Below are 21,108 nucleotides of genomic sequence, written 5' to 3' on the forward strand. Positions count from 1 at the left end.
GCAGCAAAGTCTTCTTGTATTGCCCTGTTTCTATGGCCATACTGTGGTCACTGAGCCTGGGCAGATACTTAGTCGATACTTTAGTCTTTTTCTAGTTTGTATTTGGTTTGAGTTTGGTTGGTGCTGTAATTTACTCTTTCTCAGCTCAGTTCCGACACCACGCACTCACTCTCTCTCGGCACAATACTGAAATCACATCTCTGTCCTTGGAAGAGTGGGGAGGGTTAAAGGGTTACAGGATTGCTGGTTAGCTTCTTACGTTTTGCAGAAAGGCAGCAATTAAACGGAGCCAAATCATGAAGTCATCCGTGAGTGGTTGTGTTTGTGCTGTGCTCTGAAAGTTCTGATTTGGGAAAGACTGGAAAAGTTTAAACTTTATACTCTGTTTAGATTTGTGTTTTATTTCCCTTTTCTGAAACTTGGTTTCTGAATCAATTATGCAGCTCGTTGTTTCATTTAGACAATCGCATACCTGGAATTCAAGAACTTGGGATTTGTTCTTTGTTCTTTCTGCTGAGGCATTGTCAGATTTTGCACTGGGCTTCACAGGGGTTAGCAACTATCTTGTTTCGTGACCCTGCCTGTTCCTAGTCCTGACTTTCCATCACAAGATGTCCACATGTTGGCATTTCCCCAAAGGGAGCACGTAACCTTTCTGTATAACATAAGAGTCTTTTTTTATGATGATGTAGGATCATAGATGTGTCCTTGGTAAGATTTAGAAAAAATGTCTGAAAAAGGAGCACATATTCATCCAGAGGTAAAAGTATCAAAAGCACTCTTGACTAAATGGAGGAATGTAAACTGGAGCTGAAGAGTTATAGTAATAGAATCAGCCAAATCAGTTCAGTTATTCAGTTCCACCCATCCATCCATTTTCATCCCGTTCGAGGTCGCAGGGGAGCCGGGGCCTGTCCAGGCAAGCAGTGGCCACAAGGCAAGGTACAGCCTGGACAGGGGGGCCAGTCTGTCTCAAGGCAGACACACACACTCACACCAGGGCCGGTTTTCCCAAGTGCCAGTTACCCTACCAGTATGTCTTTGGACTGAGGGTGTAATGCAAACCGGAGCACATGGAGGGAACCCATGTGAACATACAAACTTCACGCAGAAAGTACTGCAGCTCTGGAAGTAAACCTTGGGCCCCAGCACTGCGAGACAGCAATAATAACCACTGTGCTATTGAGCTCCTCTTATTCAGTTCCTTGGAGTAAAGCAGTAACAGACGATAGAAACATGACAAACAGTTCACGCAAGAGATGTTACAATACTGTAGGTACCACATTGTAGCCTGATATTGTCAGATGTCAGAAGCTAAACAAGGCTGGAGCTGGCCAGTACTGGGATAGCAGCAGGAAAGCCAAGGTGCTACTCTAATTAGGGATTGGTGGACCAGCTGATGATATTCTTCCCTTTGGACTGGAATTTCCAAAACCAGCGAGATGATGTGCTATGTAGTGGTGCTGCACATCAGTGGCGGATGAAGTGGGGACCCATCTTGTACATGCAGAGCTTTGGGATCCTTTGGAAGGTGTAATGTATTAATATACTGGTGTATTATTAAGTGTAGATGCTTGCCCTGCATGCTTGACAGCAGACTTTCTCTTCAGACAGTGGGTGGGCAGTGCTGGTCCTGCAGAAAAAATGTATGTGCAGGCTACTGTAAGAGTCTGGTGTACGTGAAAAGGACTTTTATCAGTGTCAGAACACCCATAATGAAACAATTATGGTATATGCAGTTTTGCATGTTTTTGTGTTGTGCAGATAAGAGGCTGTTAATTAAGCCTGCGAATAAGTGTTGTTTTTTTTAGCATTGCTCGGTTAATCATTGGAATTATCTGCAGCTTGATTGGGCTTGTGACTGATCTGGAGAGTATTGTCAAGTTTAGTGATTTTTCAGTGAATAGTCAACACTGCTTTCTCTGGGAAAGCCTTCCAGAAGCGAGTGCATTCCAGTGGGGGAGTTAAAGATAGCTGGATAAAGACTTTGGGTGATGAGGCACCTGCCGTCGCCACATGATTACAGAGCGGAGCTCTCTTGCTGTGACTGCGGCCAGCTGACCTCACTCCTCGGTTCTGATTGTCAGTCTTTCTGTGACCACACGCCTACCCTCTCCTCTCTGCCTCCCCCTCCTTTTATATGCACAAAGCAAGCTAAGAAAAATAAAGTCAAGAGTGAAGTGAAAGTGAAGTTCTTTCATAAAAAAAGAACTTTTTAAAGACTGGTTTCTGGTTCTAGAATGGACTTCAGCATTTAATCTGTTTGTTTTGGAGAGTGTCTTCCAGTATCCTAGCTTGATGGCACGGCAGTTAGTGCTCACAGCTGCAAGATCCTGTGTTTGATGTTGGGTTGTGTGTGGAGTTTGCATGTTCTCCCAGCGTTTGTATGGGTTTTCTCCTGGTACTCCGTTTTCCTCCCACCTCCGAAAGACATGCTGGTAGGTTGCTCATTCCATTTGGATCACGAGTTGGACCCTTTCCTCATACTACGTAATGAGGGCAGATAATCCATGACCTGTCTATGTAGTAGCTCTGCTACAACACCCACTGCCATGTAGCTGACCTGAGGTTCAGGTTTTGTGCCCTGCTATTACAGAAACCAGTCTTCTATTCAGAACATATATTCTCCGCAATGTTCAAATGAAAGATGTAGTAGTTAAATTGTGTCCTCTAAACCAAGGGGACCTCTTAGATTTGCTTAGGTATATTTGCTTCTCTGGTTTTTGTCTTCAGGTATACACAGTTAAGTCTATTGCTAGGTTTTACTGCCTTTTCAGTTATTTTCCTTGCTGATGTTCAGCACCTGCTATAGATTAAAGTAGCAAGGGGGAATGTCTTTTACCTAGGCATCTTGCAGGTTTAAACACCTTTCTCCCTTTTTACTGAATGAGAGTGGGGCTGTCTCCCTGTGGCATTGTTTTGAAACTGGAAAGAATGAAAGTTCTCATGGAAGAATGAGAAGTTTCTCTTCTGTTAGTATTACATTTTTTTAGAGCTTTACAAATCTAAGAATAGTGGGATTTCAGAAAGTGCAAAGCACAAATAATACTGGTGGTATTCCAAGCTTGAAAAAATCTTGAGTAAAACAATAGATTGTGGTAAGAAAACATTGACCAAGTTTAGTAAAGAAGAAGTTTGACTTCAGTGAGAGACAGGTGGAGATTTGGTCTCTCACAGTGTCTGAGTCAAGGCAGGCAGTTCTATGGCATTTGTGGACCTGCTGAACTGGCTGGCAGGCTGGCAGAGGGCTGCTTAAAGGCTGTCTCGGGCCAGACATTGACAGTGTGGCGGCGGTGGGCAGCGTGGCTGTAATTGCTGGTTAGCGCTGAGGGCTGCGTATTTATTCCCACACAGGGATCCAGCGGACGCCTGCAGAGGAGTGGAGGACAGGAGGGGCAGTGGCACCAGCAGTACGAGTCCACCACAGACGCGTTCCCCCCGCACCTCTACCTCCAAACCCCAGCCCAACGCCCGCAGCTACGACCTGCAGGAGAGGAGGCGCATCGGCAGCATGACCGGCATGGAGGAGGCCAAGTACCAGCGGATCCCCACAGATGAGAGCGAGGCGCAGATGCTCGCCACTGCCGACCTGGATGGCATCAAGAGTGAGTTTTATGCAGCCCTGCTGTCTTGTACAAGAGACACCTGGAGGGAGAGACTCAGATTTTAAATTGGGATAAGGGGGACAGTTTTACAATGTGTTTGACAATTGTACAATTGTACAAAAAACAATTTTATGTGTTTGACTTTAGCTACTACACTGGGGTAAAACCCCTGCACCTGCAAAGTGTGCTGGGATCTGTAACTTCCCGTTTGGACAGGGTTTCAGACTCACAAGATGGTTGCAGAATGAGGAACAAGAAGGTCTCTTTTGTAGTGTGCATCCATTGTTAACATACTGTATCTTTCGTATGTCTCGTGAAGCAGGGGGGTGATTCATAGGTACTGTTGCATACAATGAACATAGATTGGTGCACATTTGATTACATATAGAAGACACAATGTTCAAAATAGCCTCAAGTGGCTTCAAAACGCTCTTCCAGCACCTTGTGTTATTGAAAGTAACATTTACACAGTGACATTCATATGAGATTTATCCTATAGTATTTCACTATCAATATCGCTACGGTGGAGCAGCCTGTGAAATGAAAGAAGCTTCAGGCAGATACATTTACTTTGTTTCATGGCTGTTTGATATTCTGTACAATACCAGATGAGTCTGACTGAAACTAAAAACACAATCCTGTTAAGAATAGGGTAAATTACTTTTAAAATACAATTCTAAACAGTTGATACAGAATATACTGTAGGTAAAGCAATATAATTGTCAACTTCCAGTTCAAGTTATTGTCTCTAAGCTTTTAAATACAAATAAAATCTAAAGACCCTTGAGAAGTGAACCTTAAGAAGTGGAGATTGACGATTCTGGTTTTTGACCTCTGATCTAGTCTGAGCACTTTGACTGTCTTTGAAAAGTGAACATGTTCTTAATGGTAGGAGGAGTGTGTCTTATCCTATGTAGCATTCAGTGTTTCGTGCTGGTGAGTCAGACTGTAAGAAATCAGCGTCTTTGTGCATTCCATGAGTCAAATCTGCTCGCAGATTTTCTTGGCGTGGATTTAGAATCACCTTATAAAGGCCAAACAGGGTAGGGAAGTGTAATTCAATTACGCCTTGCTAGACGAATGTGACCTGAAGGCTCTGGCCACTCTCCCAGTGTGATGGAGGACCTGTGCTTCAGGTGGCGCCATGGCTTGGCAGAGTTGTGGCTGTAGCACAGCCTTATCTTCTGGGACAAACATTGTCCTTTCTGCTCTCCGTCTTGGTACTAAATTTGGGGCTTCCTGGGTATTTGCATAGGTAAGCCGGACACACCTCGGCACTTAATACACACATGATTTCTAACACCTCCACACTCAATGGGACAATACTGCGTCTTATCCTTTTTAGGGCATCTGTTCCTGTAGGGATATGACCTCGAGTGTGCTCATAAGTATAAAAGTTATAGAAAGCATTTAAATACTTTTTTTTAGTCATTTTGAAAACTGTTTAAACCATTTTTAACCATTGCCATGTGAGACTGTTCATGCATTGCAACATAAAGGAATGTTCTCAATTGCTTAGTTTAATGGGGGAATAGTGCCTTCTCCTTCACCGTGTAAAGTAATCAATTTATTTTACCTGCAAAGCCATTCTGATCTACTGAGCCTTGGAGGGATAGGGCTTGACCTCAGCAGTCTCTACACAGAATGGCTTCCTGTCTTCCTAGTAGCAGCAGGTGAAGTGGCAAGAGCCAGAGTGGACTTTCTCAGCCCTCAGCACTGTGCTGCTTCAGCCAGGGTCCGCCACTTGTTGGAGATGGTATTATTAGAGATGGTCTCCCAAGACATCATTCATCAAAACACCACCTGATCACAAGCAAATGTATTGCAGATTACTGCGTTAGTGCTGTGGTATGTTGTAGTCATGGGAAGCAGTTCCTTGATAAATACACTGTTTTTTCGTGACTATTAAGTTAAGTGTTTGGCAGGGGTCGGAGTAGTGTCAGAAGCATTTAATTTTTTTTGTCTTTGTTCCTATTAATTTGCGCAAGAAGAACAGCCTGGGAAAATAGCAGTGCAGCTGGCTCCTGCTCAACAACAGGAATTAATAGGTTTCTCTTGCTTTTAGCTCTTGGTGCGATCACAAACGCCTCCTCTCTGATCTAGCGTGAGCTCGGAAACAAGCGAAGGTGGGCTGGGTCCGCTCTGCGGCTGGAGACCAGCAGCTGCTCTCATTACCCTTCAGAGCTGATCGTGGTGGAATAGAAGACAGACACACCGGCAGCTTCCTGCTTGGCGTTCAGTGAATCGCCTCTCAAGATTTGGGGAGCTTTTTGAGCCTGTCCTTGGTCAGTGCATGGATGGCACCTACTACATCTAAAGGATATGGCTTATGAAATGTTATTCTGCCAGTGCCGGGCCTGGGCTTCCCTAGGATTGGAGGAGACAGATGGGCTGTGGAAGTACTTTCTAGTTCCTTAAGGATTTCTATCTCCTTGGAAGAGCGCTGAGGTTGTGAACAAGGCCACAGACCCCAGAGGCGCTGATTGGGTACGGCTTAGTGGATTGGTCTACACTCTATCTGAAACCTGCTCATTTTTACCATCCTAGTGAATCAGTGACATGATGGCATGGTTCATTTTTTCCTTTCGCCCACGGGTATTTGTACAAAGAGACAATGTCTATTTTAAGTCTTAAGTGTCTTGTTGCTTAATTTCCAGCTACGTCACCTCTGATCTTTGTGTTCAGGAGGAAGGTGTGTCTGGAGTTGCCTGTGTCATCCCTCCCCACTGCTCTGTTTGAAATGTTAAACTCAATACAGGTAGCAGGGAGCTTGCTGCTGACTTCTGGGTCTGTTGCAGCCAAAGCACTGCGTCCTGTATTATAAAGTCACAATTTTTGTGGTGCATCCACATGCTGGAGTCAATAAGAGATGTTTAAGTTGATACTAGAAGGGTACCTCACTATTCCTGCATGTTGGCACTCCACACTGAAAGGATTTGTCAATCCACGTTTGGAGGAAAGTGTTACATTGCTATTAAAGAGCTACAACTAGCCCCCTTGGGTGCTTCCCTATTCTCTCCAGCCAGCCGGTCACCCATCACACATGGACTAATTGTGGCTTCAGTCCTTGGAACATCATGAAAGCCTGTAACCACCACCACAACCTGGCAGGGAAAAGGCAGCATTCAAATGACAGAGGTAGGCAGGTTGAGAGGGGGACCTGGAAGGCAAGGATCACTCTGTGCATAGCTGAAACCTCACATGCAGCAGTACATCATTGCGGATTACTTGTTGGCTATGGATTTAACCCGTGTGCAAGGACTTCTGTTTTTGTCTTTTTTGTGAAATGTTTCATATACTGTTTTTTTCCTGTTTATAAGGAAGAAACCATGCTTGGTTGTTTTTATTTGGGGTATTAGTGGACCAATTCTAGAGTCTCACTGATAACACCAAGGCGGCTTCCAGAGTACAACCTATGCTGCAGCTGACAAGTCACTGTGCCTCCTGCAATTCTTGCCTTCAGCCTGCTTGGGTGTTTTACAATTCTCGGTGGCTGTCTCCCACAGTAGGGCTTTGAATCTCACAGGCGGCAGCTGGCAGAGGTGTGGTATAAATAAGGGAAAATGTGGGCCTACAGGAGGCGAGAGACAAGTTCTTGTGAAAGACAGAAGTGAGTTTTGTTAAGTTAGTCTTAGTTTTGCTGTCCATGACCGGGCTGCATGCTTGATCCTGGGTGAGGAAAACCTGCCTGTGTCTCATCGTCTGGAGGCTGGCAGCAAGAGGGGTGTCTATCCTCAGTGCAGCAACCCCCCTTAGTCTGGTGTCCTGCCAAATTTGCTACTCAGTTCTACAGATGTAGACCAGAAGAGCAATCACTTGCCGAAAGGTTTTTTTTTTACTCCCAAACACTGAGATTTAATCAGTCAGGTGAAGTCCCCAGTTGCAGGTACTTTGCATTCATGGATGTTAAAGCCAAGTGGCCCACTGAAAGACTTTTCCACATCATGAGGTATAAAAGCTTTGTGTTTTTTATATATATATATGTGCAGTATGATTTTTTGTACTTTTTTGTTACAGTAGCCTAGAATGAGGAGAAACTGGAGACATAAAAGTTGCATCTGGTTGTTGTACTGACGGTTGTTCTTTCTTTCTCCCGTCTCTCAGGTCACCGGTTCGAGGATGTTCCAGGGGTGCGGAGACACTTGGTCAGGAAGAGCACCAAAGGTCAGGTGGTCCACATCAGCAAAGACCATAAGGAGCCCAGCACACGCATCCGGAAACTTGACCGCACACCCCATGAGGTGAGCAAACAGCACAGAGGCCAGAGGTTACCATAGTGGGCGGTGTCTGCCTAAAAGGGAGCTTCCTGTCATGAGCAACATGAACTTGACTTAAACCCACACTCTGATTGCACAGTTAATGTTCAAGTGTTTTTAAAACGGTGATTCAAGAGCACAGGAAGCCGGTCGGTGTTTTCCACTATAACACGATTTTCTCACAGGACACCTTTAAAAACTAGCAGGGCACAACAATGATCTTTTGACAATATTAATAGGAAGCATGACGTTATCAGTTTTGGATTTCTGTGTGTATTCAGAAATTAAACATCAGTGAACAGATGCCCATATTGGAAAGACCAGATATTTGTTGTGGAACCACCCCAGGCACGAGGCTGATCCAGTGTGACATGGCCCCTTTGCCTGCATCATGCTGCCCCTGTTGCTGGCCCTGGATTCTCTGTCCTTTAACAAAGGCTCTGCTTCCAGATGCTATCCTGGTGAAAAGTGCTGAGTTGTCTGCCGTGGAAGCGCTAATTTTCAGGTGGTATTCTGTAGGCCACTGCCCCCTGCCAGTATGCTCAATATCCTGGAGTGCATGACGTTAGCGCCAGGGGGAGCTTGGTGCCAGTGGTCTTCTGTCCCCAAGATTTTCTTTATTTTTTGTTTACGCTGTGGTTTGGGGGAATTGTTCTTCATGAAGAAGCCCCTCTTCTGTTAAGGCACCCCCCCCCCCCCCCGACACACACACCCTCTTTGGTGTCTGAGCTCAATGATTTCTTTTTCTGTTGTCTCCTTCTCCAAAATAAAGAAATAAACTGCTTGTTCGCTGCATCTGTTGGCGCCCCTCTGCCTGCCCCTGTGCTGTGCAGAGTGCAATTAATAATGAATGAATGTGTTCTTTCCTTTCACAAGAGGGGGAAAAAAGAAATAAATAGGTAACAGGACACCTAGTCTGCTGAAAGTCTCAATCAGGTGCTGATGTTTTATTAACATGCTCAGCCCATTACAGGCTAGGGCTATCTGGCAGTGAGGGGTACAGTGGGGGGGGTGAGATTGGTCTCATAGCACAACTCACAGCTGCCAGCTGCATAAACTCCCACCTCCCATCTGCCTCTGTCTGTCCTCCTGTGCGTCCGTCTGTCCATCATGGTTTTGCTGGACTTCACCGGGCGCATCGCTAAGCACCAGAAGGTGAGCCCATCATGGTGCATCATCGTCGGGGAGTGCATCATGAGAGCGCGCGGAGTAGGCACTGCTTTGGCAATAGTTCTGTACCTGCGGGTATTGCTAGATCTATTAAATGTATGATGCGTGCCATGAATACAAGAGGCATTAATACAGCAAGGTGTAGACGGTCTGTGCATGCTGGTGTGCATAGTGTGCATGGACATTTGTTATTCTGGTTAATATCTAAAGAAACATGTTGGGTTTCAGAAGAAACTTTGTAGTTTTAAAGCAAGGCCATGTCAACTCAACCGATTAAGGTTGTAATGAAGGTCATTTTAGATATGATGTTGTATGAAGAGTTATTGAGGTGCTAAAGATGAATTAGCTGAAAAAGCAGGATTTATTTTATTCAGATTTCATATACTGCCCTTTCCTTACAAAAATTGACCCTTCATCTCCCTAGATTACCCAACTTTACTTAACTCTCCTCTCCTCATTCCTGCTTATTCCCACTCCCCCAGGCTAAGTAGAGTGGCAATCAATTGAGCTGTTCAGTTGAGCCCCACACCAGCATTAATCTGACATTGTACAACATTGTCATCAGGTCCACACTGCCTGTAGACTAAGCTCATGTGGCTTTGTGCGTCTGTGTGTTCCTGGAACAGGTGTTTGTAGAGCTGAATGAGCTCATCATGGATAAAAACCAGGAGCTGCAGTGGCGGGAGACTGCTCGCTGGATCAAGTTTGAGGAGGACGTGGAAGAGGAGACGGAACGCTGGGGGAAACCACACGTGGCCTCCCTCAGCTTCCGCAGCCTGCTTGAGCTGCGCAAGACCATTGCACAGGGTGAGGGACGAGGACAGAGGTGTGGGGGTGCAGTGTGGGATGAGACAGAGCTGTCTTGTGGATGCCCTGTCGGCAATTTTCATTGTATTTGGGAGAGTGCTCAGTGTGGCTGCAACAGGCCTGCAGAGAGGAACATGATGCTATATACGGTATACAGTATGTGTTTGTATATATTGTACGTCCTGCATATATAGTAAAGTCTTCTTCGGGTGTCAGGCTCCACAGCTGAAACGTTGTGTTTTCTTTCCTCTCTTTTCAGCATGGAATAAACCTATTGTTCCTTTGCATTCTACGCATGCTGGCGCAGCTATCCACCTGTATATATAGTTGTTGATATGTGGGCCCCACTTAAACTATGTAATTCCAAGTGTTCAAAATTTATAGTTGGTGCTTCTAAATTGGGCAGTTAATTTCAGGAGATTTCAGTATTGCATTTATGGAGATGTTACCTGCTGTTCTACTTACTACACTATCATGCCTGAATTTTTGAATCCTTGCAATAGCTGCATTCTCCTGCATTGGAGGCTCCACAGTGTACAGTTGTCTGCTGGGCGTTACTAACCGTGGTGTTCTCTGCAGGGGCTGTGCTGCTGGACCTGGACCAAAAGACCCTGCCTGGAATCGCTCACCAGGTAGTGGAGCAGATGATCATCTCTGACCAGATCAAGGCCGAGGACCGAGCTAACGTGCTTCGAGCCCTGCTGCTCAAACACAGGTGAAGGTCTCCCGAGGTGTCAGAATTTGAAATGCAATGAATTTAAGGAAAGTTGCGTTGAAGTTTTTTAATGGAATGTGGTTGCTCTTGATCAAAAAGTACTTAATGTCATCCCACGCCTCATTTCTCTTTTCTCCTTCTAATGTTCCCCTCTTTAGATCTGCCTCTCTGTGTTCGTGTATCACACTTTGCATCTCTCCAATTGTTTTGCACTGTTAATGTCCCTGGCTGTCTCCGTTATTCACTCCATTCATTCGCTTTCGGCCTCAAGCTCCGTTTCTCTCCCTCTCACTTTCTCTCCCTTTTTTTTCTCTCTCCTTCAGTCATCCGAGTGATGAGAAAGAGCACACCTTTCCTAGGAATATCTCGGCAGCCAGCCTTGGCTCTCTGCTGGTCCACCACCACAGTTCCAACCACATCGCCCAGCCTGCAGAGCCCTCCATCACAGACCCCCTCATGGGAGGCAGCGCAGGCTCCGAGTCGGACACTCGCATCGACATCGAGAAGATGGAGGTCAGGATGGCTAAATTGTTGCTTTTGTGTTTTTCTTTTTCAGGAGCTGTACTTTAATCTTGAGTGAACAGCCTTCTCTAACTAATCGTGGGAGTTACATTCCAGAAAACATTGTGGTTGGATGGTAAAAACCTGTGTACGAGCAAAATAGGGGCTTAGTTTCCCACAGTTTCTGTTACACTAACAAAACATGGCTAACAAAACTTGCAGATTTCTTTTAAAAATTCCAGATACCATAATGTGACTTAGATTAAATTTATCAAAGTAATAAAACATTGTAATTAAATTGTTATGAATAATAAATAATAGCAAAAGAATGGCATTCCACCTGGAGAACCGTGTAAGAGCAAGGTTTTCCCATGGTCGGCATGGAGTATTCTGCTATCGGCGAGGGAAGGCTGTATTTCATATTTCTTATGTTTTGTAATGCAGCCCTGTGGATATCATAGACCTAGCGAAACGTGGTGAAGGCTATGTGCTTTCTTTGCTGTTGCAGAAAGAGGCCCCCCCGTCAGTGGGCATGCACCGGTCAAAGTCGAAACATGAGCTGAAGCTGTTGGAGAAGATCCCTGAGAACGCAGAGGCTACAGTGGTACTTGTGGGTGAGTCCATCTACTACAGGGGAGTCAAAATAATCTCCCGAGACAAGTCTGCAGAAACTTGTACAGTACTTAGGTCATGTGCACAACATAATGGAGTGCTTCTTTCTATATGGGTGTGTACGCTACATGCAGAGATAATTATAACGAGAGTCCTGCTCAGAAATTGTCAGTGCAGACATACTCAGTATAAGCCATTTGATACAACTATATCATTCATTTGATTGTTACCTTTTATGCATACTTGGTGTCCGTTCCAGTCTTAAGGGGGAGAAATGTGAGAAGTGAGATTCAAGTGAAGAGCTGTGTCATCTCTTTGATGGAGTAACAGCAGTAGTGGGCTCACTCAGGGTGTACAATGTGGTGTAATTAGATTTTCAGAATGATATTTGGTAAAGTTCTTCGTGAGAGATTAATTCTGAGATAACTGGCAGTAGGTATTCATGGAAATGTATGTGGATTGAGAGCTTAATGGACAGTACAGATAAAGGGTGAAGGCTCCCTTGGTGTCAATAATTTAGATTGTGGTATAGCTTTTAAACTAGTCAAGTTTGAAGATGCCTCCAAAGTAAGAGGACTGGCAAAGATTGTAGAAGCAGTGTAGAAATTTTAAAAATATTCAGATAAAATTCAAGACAAGGTAAATGCCACGCAGGTGATGTTTAATGTAGACAAGTGTAGGTGTTTGCGTTAACTCATCTTCCAGGTAATGTAGGGAAGGAAAGGGTATAACAGAAATTTAGGATATATTGTTAAAAGTGTAGGATTTAAATCAGTTGATGTGTAAGGCACTAGTTAAGCCTCATTTAAAATATGTAAGTTTTGGGAACTATGTTGTAGAAAATCTTGCTTCTCCAGAATCTGTCCAGAGAAGAGCAACCAGATACAGTTCAGGGTTTAAGGGAATGACCTACACTGACAAGCTAAAGGAACTCAGAATGATAAGACTAAAAGAGGAGATTATCCAGGTATTCAAAAAGAAAAGTTACATTTATGACTTAACAGTTTGCTTTGTTTAGTGAGCTCTCTCTTTTTTTAAGAGAAAGAAGAGTGTCTCTCGCTCTGCTGCCAGAGCGACGTAGCAAACACTGACGTACTGACCATGAATCATCGCCCCCTGTAGGCAGTGTGGACTTCCTGGAGCAGCCCACCATGGCATTTGTACGCCTGCAGGAGGCAGTACAGTTGGAATCGGTCCTGGAGGTACCCGTTCCAGTTCGATTCCTCTTCATTCTGCTGGGACCAGACTGCACCAACATGGACTACCACCAGATTGGCCGCTCCATCTCCACACTGATGTCCGACAAGGTGAGCAGAGAGGTAGCAGAGGCAGTGGGATGAGAGAGGGAGATCTACAGGCTGCAAGATACGGTTCCCACCCTTATGGATGTACAATAAAATGGCAGTGCCAGTGCCACTTAATAAGGCAATCACGTGCGGACAGCATGCTTTATTTATGATATGGCATAGTCTCTAAGCATCAACTCAATCACCTCAAAACTGTGATGTGGGAGGAAAACTGTCTCGGGCACTGTTACAGACAATCCCATAAGAGCTCTGTTGAGTTTTTTGTCATTCTGAAAGACACTCCTGCAGGCAGGAACGAAATGCTACAACATGGGTAAAGTTCATATCTAAATGCCATTATGTGATGATTGGAATTGACCTAGCCTTCGAAAGAAATGTGTCCACTCAACCCATGGGAAATGTACTTGCAACAAGTTCATCCATTGCACCCTTTACTGTTGGAATCAAACATTCAGGGCTATAAAATTCTTAACTTTGGTGCCACTAGCACTTGTTCTTTCTTCAAGAATATGAATTATGAGTCCTCTGAACATACTGCGTGGAGATGTACTGCCACTCACTGCTGCTCTTTGCTGGTGATGTCAGTATACAGCTCGGAGAAAGATGTATCCCCTGAGACATTGTTGCTTCTCAAACATCAGCACATTGAGCTGTCCTGGTCACTGAAGTTCTTGCCAAAAGAGCCCCAGTAATTACCCCTCTTTCAAAGTCACTGAGGTCTCCTCTTGCAGTCATGCCAACCATAATTATAGGCAACCAGGGGTTCAGCATTTTCATACATCACCCTGAATATACTGGACTATTGTTTTCTTAACGCAAACATCCGTGTGGAAAATTTTAATATACTTGAAAACCTTAATTTAACCTGGTTAAATGAATTTTATATCCACTACACATTTTCACATTGGTTACTGATTCCATAACCAATACGTTTGTGTGGAACTGAGGAGAATATTAGGATGGGTTTGCCCTGTGGAGCAGGTGTGTGGGTGGGGGAAAATAGGCTTATGGGTGTTTAAGGAGTAAATTGGCTTGGCCTCTGAGTTTTTGACTGGAATTGTCTGTGTTGCTCCCCTGTTCAGCACTTCCACGAAGCCGCCTATCTGGCAGATGACCGCCAGGACCTGCTGAATGCCATCAACGAGTTCCTGGACTGCAGCATCGTGCTGCCGCCCTCGGAGGTGGGCGGCGATGAGCTGCTGCGCTCCGTGGCTCGCTTCCAGAGGGAGATGCTGCGCAAGAGGGAGGAGCAAGAGGTCAAACTGTTAGCCAAAGAGCCCAAGACCCCTGAGGAGAAAGGTATGGCATGTCATCTTCTCCAGAACCTGTTCTCACTCTTTTCAGTCGATTTGCCAAGTTGGGAGCATCTGTTTTCTAACTATTGTGGAAAAAATGTGAAAAAATATAACCAATATGAAAGTGATTTTAAAGATCTTGAAATAAAAAATTGATAATTTGACTGAGATGCCCATAGGCAAGTAGATTTTTCTGTTTGCTTTATTCCTGCGAGGGAACGATTATGATACTATGTTTTAGTGATATTTGTTTTAGGTTCTCTTGGCTGATGTAGTAGTGCTAATCCCCTTGGTTCCTGATTCCTGTTATTCAGTGACAGTCAGTTAAGAACACTTTCAGTGCTGGCCCTGCTATTTAAAACCTCACCTTGTCCTGGCCAGGAAGGGCTGCCCAGGCTCTTGTTGAAAAACAAGTGCCACGTTTCTTTGTCTAACTTTCCTCTTCTTCTTTATACCTCACTCCCCTCCTCTACTCTCCACCCCTCTTTCAATCTCCTCTTCCCCCTCTTTGTCAATCCTGCTCTCCCTCGGTCTTCCTCCCACTGTCCATCACACAGAGGCGCTTCTTACCCCCTTCAAGCCGGGCGATGACCCCCTGCAGCGGACCGGGCGCCCCTTCGGCGGACTGATCCGGGATGCCTGCCGCCGTTACCCGAAATATGCCAGCGACTTCAAGGACGCGCTAAACGCCCAGTGCATGGCGGCCATCGTCTTCATTTACTTCGCTGCGCTCTCCCCCGCCATCACTTTTGGGGGCCTGCTGGGTGAGGAGGAAGATAAGGTGTTGGAGTGAAAGCATGAAAGAGGACCGGGTTGTTGGGATGGTGAAGGGGAGGGCAGCAGAGGAAGTCTGGTCAGCATAGGGAGCCCTGTGTGTGCACAGATGAGAATGGTTGGACTTGGGGGATGAACAAGATGGGAGAGACTATTTGAGGAGAATGTTGAGTAAGGAAGTGTGAGATATGATAGTGGAAAGCTGGGGATGAGAGGGTGTTGGACGTTTAGTGACCGCCCTTAATTCTGATTTCTTCCAGATTATAATAACTCTGTTTTGCTAGTCCCCGAGAATGTTAGTGGCATGAGGATGGCAGGTTCAGGCAAGATGGCAGCTAGCTTGATGTTGACGTAGACAGCTGTGGGCAATGTCCTGTTGTCCTCACAGTTGTTAGGGTGGAATCCCAGAATGTTAGCTGGGAAACACTAACTATAGAGCTGCCAAAGGGTGTGTATGGGCAGGTGAGTGACTGTCTCTGTGTTCCTCTGTGCAGGAGAGAAGACAGATGGGCTGATTGGTGTGTCGGAGCTCATTGTGGCCACAGCCCTGCAGGGCTTGCTGTTCTGTCTGCTGGGGGCTCAACCGCTGCTGGTGGTGGGCTTCTCTGGCCCCCTGCTGGTCTTTGAGGAGGCCTTCTATTCTGTGAGTCCCTCTTCCACCCCAGCGGCCCTCACTGCTGGACCTGAAAAGCCGCTAGCTTTCATCTGAACAGCACCCAGCATTGACTCAATAATAATCCCAGCAGTTTCCTTGTTCTTCACTTACTGAGATCCAGGACCAGGAGTGAACACACACAGGTGGCAATCTGCTGCTCTGCTAGTTGTCTGAGAATTAAAGAGATTTTCTGTGTACTTTTTCCTCCAGTTTGTCACAAAAGGCCCCTCTTTGGGTATGTAATTTAAGAAATTATGTATGGAATAAAAAGCACCTGCACAAGTGAGATTAGGAGTGTGAAATACACAATACTAACCTGTGTTTACATACAATAGGTAATTAAATGAACTGAACATTTTATTAAAGCAAAGCTCTGCGTGACTAATGTTTTACTGAGACATTTTTGTGTAGTAGCAACAGAAGCACTATTATGTCAGCAGTACTAATTCCCTTGACTGGCATTATCCCAAGGGTTCTACAGGGTTTACAAATGTTAAAATATAAGTGAATTATACTATTTGTTTAATAAGCACTGAATGTTTCATAGTGATACCAGACCTCTGTAAATCCTTCCTTTCTCTGCCTTGAATTGTGCGCACAGCTCTTTCTGACTGTGTGGTTTGGCTGTGTGCCTGTCCCCTCTAGTTCTGCAGCGCAAATGAGATGGAGTACCTCACGGGCCGGGTGTGGATCGGGTTCTGGCTGATCCTGATTGTGCTCATCATTGTGGCCTTTGAGGGCAGCTTCCTGGTGCGTTTTGTGTCGCGCTTCACCCAGGAGATCTTCGCCTTCCTCATCTCCCTCATCTTCATCTACGAAACCTTCTCCAAGTTGGCCAAGGTCAGGGCGGGAGCCGTGGGGAAGGGAAAGAGGGGGGAAAATGGCCCATTTGGACTGTGTTGGGAGGTGTTTTGGTGTGAATGTTTGACTCAGAATAAGTAATGTATAGGAATAAGATGGGGAGACAGTGTCTTGTGGGTTTGGTTTGAGGGAGGAAACTGTGGGGAAGCCCTTTACAGAGATACCGAACCAGTCCAGAACAGCCTACCGGAGCCTATAAGTCTGAACCCTCTTCTACCAGCTGATCCTGTTTGGTTAGGGACAGCAAGCTGTTTTAACACCCCTGACACAACAGCAGCTGTGGTGATTCTTTCTCTCCAGAAGACTTTAACCTTTTCCACTACAGTTGCCTGTCGAGTGTTGGAACTTCATTAAGAAATCATATTGCAGTCAGCTGGAGTTGATTCCTCTCATGACCTGGTGCAAATATTTAGCTCTCTCTCACCATCTCTGGATTGTCCCTCTAGTGGCCTAAATTAGTATAAACACAATCTTTTAAAGGTCCTTTGTTTTATTTGTGGCGTTAATCTCAAACCATTGTCTTCTTGTCTGCAGATATTCCAGGAGCACCCACTGCGGCGCTGCTCCCTGGAGAACAGCACAGCAGACAACAGGACAGAAGGGCTGTGGTCAGAGCTCTCCAGCAGCGGGATGGGGAACAGCTCTGCCGCTTCTACAAAGAGATTCAAGATGACAGGGGAGCCCAACACGGCGTTGCTGTCCCTGGTGCTGATGTCCGGGACCTTCTTCATCGCCTTCTACCTGCGGAAGTTCAAGAACAGCGCCTTCTTCCCTGGCAGGGTAAGACTTATACTACGATATTTATAGTACATTTTCCCCCAATATGTTCAGCTCTAAAAAATCCACATTTTTGAAAAATTAAGTGAAGTAGGATTCTTGACTGTCCTCATGTACACTGCTGGTGTGTTTATATCTTATGAACAGACTGGTTGTAAGTGAGATATACTGTATGTACTAATTCTACTGCTCCATCAATCAGCACATGGCTCCTGGGTTTAATACCAGACCAGGCTGCTTCCTGTACAGGTTCTGCACATTCTTCCTAGATTTCTTTGGGTTGTCTGCATGCTCAGGTTCCCTTCTACCTTGCTAAGACATGTTAACTAGGTTAGATGGTGTCTCACATTGTCCCTGTGAGTGAATTTGAATACCTTGCAGTGCAGGAGCATCACTTCCTTGGTGTGGTCCTGCCTTACCCCTACACTTCCTGGATCATCTCCAGGTTTCCACAGCCTTAACCGGGAATAAGATGCTACCTATTGTATGGAGGAATGTGATTCATAGATTAATTCTATTCCAGGTTTAATGAAACATGTTTTGTAAAAACAATGTCCTCATTGGCTTATTCTGCCCATCCCACAGATCCGAAGGGTGATTGGTGATTTTGGGGTTCCAATTGCCATATTAATCATGGTCCTGGTGGATTACAGCATCCGGGATACTTACACTCAGGTAACACACCTACACACAGGACCCCTGACTAAGCCTGTGCACCCGAACACACACTGTCATTTTTGTAATACTGACTCCAACAACAGTTGGTAGCACTGGTTTTACAGTCTGTGATTTTGTGTTGGTAGACTGCTCCAGTATTGCCTCAGATATCCTGAAACTTGGTGGTGGTGTTTTTGCACAGAAACTGAGTGTGCCCAGTGGCTTCTCGGTGACGAGCCCGGAGAAGCGTGGCTGGTTCATCGACCCCCTGGGCTCCAATGGGCAGTTCCCCATCTGGATGATGGTGGCCAGTATCCTTCCCGCTATCTTGGTCTTCATCCTCATCTTCATGGAGACCCAGATCACCGCGTGAGTTGCTGCCCATCTTTCTGTCTCCCTCTGTTGTTGCTCCCCTTGAACTTGTTGCTTCACTATAAGGGTAATGGTTACACAAGTGTTGCCACTATAAGTGGGTGCAAGTAAATTAGTAGGATAAGGAAGAGCTGCATCAAAATAAAAGGGTATGTAAAGCAAATATGAACAATTTACAGACCTTTACATAACTTCTTCCAAAAAGTATTGGTGGGGTACTCAACATCGCCCTCTGCCCTGTGCTCCCTCTCTCAGGCTGATCATCAGTAAGAAGGAGCGAATGCTGGTGAAGGGCTCGGGTTTCCATCTGGACCTGCTAATCATCGTCGCGGTGGGGGGCTTTTCAGCACTATTCGGCCTACCCTGGCTGGCCGCTACCACGGTGCGCTCTGTCACCCACGCCAACGCCCTTACCGTTATGAGCAAGGCCGTGGCACCCGGTGACAAGCCCCGCATCCAAGAGGTCAAGGAGCAGAGAGTCACAGGGCTGCTGGTGGCCATTCTTGTGGGTAAGTCATAGCACAGTATGTGGATGGGCACAGGCCCCTGGGTTCAGGATGGTTAAATGTGGTTTGAGTATTCAGTAGGCCACTATTTGAGGAGGAGCATATATTGTTCGGAAAGAGGAATAAATACCATGAAAACTAGATTTTGCCACTAGACAAGGAACAATTAGAAATGAGAGGAGGTCACTTGGTCCATTTGGTAGTTAGTAGCTTATTGATTCAAGTGTCTCACCCAGCCACCTCTTGACAGGTATCAGCTTCAACCACATGGCAATGTAGCTTCTATACTCCACTTACTCGCTGAGTAAAGAAGTGCCTTCCATCCTTGGTTTTAAATGCATTTCGTCAAGGGTCCACTTGTGTGTTGTGGTTTGCTTTGTCTAGAAGAAACAGTAATTCAGTCTGGGTAGCAACTATTTACCTTCTGTCAAAATGTTTTGTGGAGGAAGACCAGGAGGATTTTTCACATGAGGACACCTGGTGGCGTTCTCACTTATTACATGATTGTTTCCATGTGATCTTGAACCAAAGTGAAGTGAGTAATAGTAAACCAGATAAGAAATCCTTCTGGATTGCTTATTTCTGGGAGCCAGCTTTAATATTCCAAATTTGTCCTACTGGGTTAATAGCAACAGTTAAGGAGTAGGAGACAATATGTCTTTCATAATGTTTCTTTTATTGCATGCAATGTCCTGCATGAGTGAAAAATTATTTAGAGATACGAAGTCCTCCAATCTGGGAAATCAATGGAAAAGCTCTTTGCTTGCCAAACTTTATGATAAAGTTACTGCACATTGAGTTAGAATTAATCCTTATTCCTTGTTTCTGCTAAGAATCAGGTGGAATTTTTACATATTAGCATTTTTAGTTTAGCCACAGTGTGGCTTGGCAGCTTATTCCATACCTTTAAGATTATTTCTGTTGGAACAGTGTTCCAGTCCTAGCACAGAATCTGTTGTAGTTAAGTGTCTCCTGAGTTGTTCTGCTGCTCCTCTCCTGCCAGGTCTGTCCATTGTGATCGGAGATCTCCTGCGCCAGATCCCCATCGCTGTGCTGTTTGGGATCTTCCTCTACATGGGAGTCATGTCGCTCAATGGCATCCAGCTCTACGACCGCATCCTGCTGCTGCTCATGCCCCCCAAGTACCACCCCGACCAAATCTTTGTCCGAAAGGTCAGAGGGCACCCTAGGGTCAGGGATACAGGGGGCTGGTCTCTTATTACAAGGAGCAGTGTTTCCCAGCTCTGGGCTGTTATAAGTCTGTTTGTGAGCCAAAATTTGTTTAAAATAATGGATCCTATTCCACTTCTTTCCAGACTGCACACGATTTTAAAATATGGGTCAAAAACACAGACTGGCACAGTTGGATAAGTACAACGCTGAAGGGACAGAGCTAGTGGATTGTATTGGCCCTTGAGGAATCCTGCTGGTTCAGACCCCAGTTTAAACCAGTTACAAATATAAATAGTGGAGTTAACTTCCCTGGTGGGAAGAAAAGCAAAGGGCTCTTCAGCTCTGGAGAATCTCAGCCCTGTGTGATGGATGAAGCTGTGTGGTTTTGTGAGTGTGGTCTGTAGATCAACACCTACACAAATGAAGAAGACTTGATTTGAACCCAAGTTCATTTGAGTGTCATTTCCACCCAGTTGGACATTCAAATGTGAAACTAACTGGGACGTTTGTGTAAAAGAGATGAGGCAAATGATCCACTCGGGTGCTGAGTTCCTGCTGTGTTGTTTTCCGGTATGTCTGTTCTGATGTTCTTGTCATGCCATGTGCTGTTCAGCTGACTTGTGTGTCTCCACCTGCCAGGTCCGCACTCTGCGAATGCACCTGTTCACAGGAATCCAGGTGGTGTGCCTGGCTGTGCTGTGGGCAGTGATGTCCACTGTGGCCTCACTGGCCTTCCCGTTCGTCCTCATCCTCACAGTGCCCGTCAAGATGTTCCTGCTGTCCCGGATTTTCACCGAAAGGGAGATGCAATGTGTAAGTGACATGTGGAACAGTGCAGCAGGGTTGTCTTCAGACAGCATCTGCTTATTTGTTTCTCAAGGATATATATACGTCCTACTTCTACTTGTGTTACAGAGGACTTGGTCACAATTCAAAGCTCTTTCTCTGTTTTTGGCTTTACTGCAATAAGCAAGCTGAGACAGAAAATCTGAATGTTTTTTTTCAGGCTTGTTTACCTTCTACATGTGTCTGCAACATATTCCACCTATTCTTGGTGAGGTATTG

The 21,108-nt window shown here is 45.4% G+C and overlaps 1 protein-coding gene across 9 annotated transcripts in view; it reads left to right on the forward strand.

Moving 5' to 3' along the window:
• slc4a2a (solute carrier family 4 member 2a) overlaps positions 1-21,108 on the forward strand; it is a 107,152-nt gene that overhangs the window by 78,603 nt on the left and 7,441 nt on the right. For all 9 annotated transcript variants that reach the window (XM_015354528.2, XM_069191113.1, XM_015354529.2 and 6 more), the window contains 17 exons: positions 3,355-3,605; positions 7,710-7,846; positions 9,658-9,838; positions 10,418-10,553; positions 10,877-11,066; positions 11,563-11,668; positions 12,789-12,973; positions 14,056-14,272; positions 14,826-15,032; positions 15,537-15,685; positions 16,343-16,537; positions 17,093-17,338; positions 17,921-18,010; positions 18,195-18,361; positions 18,620-18,873; positions 19,874-20,043; positions 20,683-20,856. In XM_015354528.2, coding sequence (XP_015210014.2) covers positions 3,355-3,605; positions 7,710-7,846; positions 9,658-9,838; positions 10,418-10,553; positions 10,877-11,066; positions 11,563-11,668; positions 12,789-12,973; positions 14,056-14,272; positions 14,826-15,032; positions 15,537-15,685; positions 16,343-16,537; positions 17,093-17,338; positions 17,921-18,010; positions 18,195-18,361; positions 18,620-18,873; positions 19,874-20,043; positions 20,683-20,856 — 3,055 coding nt within the window. The remainder of the gene's footprint in view (positions 1-3,354; positions 3,606-7,709; positions 7,847-9,657; positions 9,839-10,417; positions 10,554-10,876; positions 11,067-11,562; positions 11,669-12,788; positions 12,974-14,055; positions 14,273-14,825; positions 15,033-15,536; positions 15,686-16,342; positions 16,538-17,092; positions 17,339-17,920; positions 18,011-18,194; positions 18,362-18,619; positions 18,874-19,873; positions 20,044-20,682; positions 20,857-21,108) is intronic.

The sequence above is a fragment of the Lepisosteus oculatus genome, chromosome 6 (genome assembly GCF_040954835.1).
Source record: "Lepisosteus oculatus isolate fLepOcu1 chromosome 6, fLepOcu1.hap2, whole genome shotgun sequence".
Taxonomy (NCBI): Eukaryota; Metazoa; Chordata; class Actinopteri; order Semionotiformes; family Lepisosteidae; genus Lepisosteus; species Lepisosteus oculatus.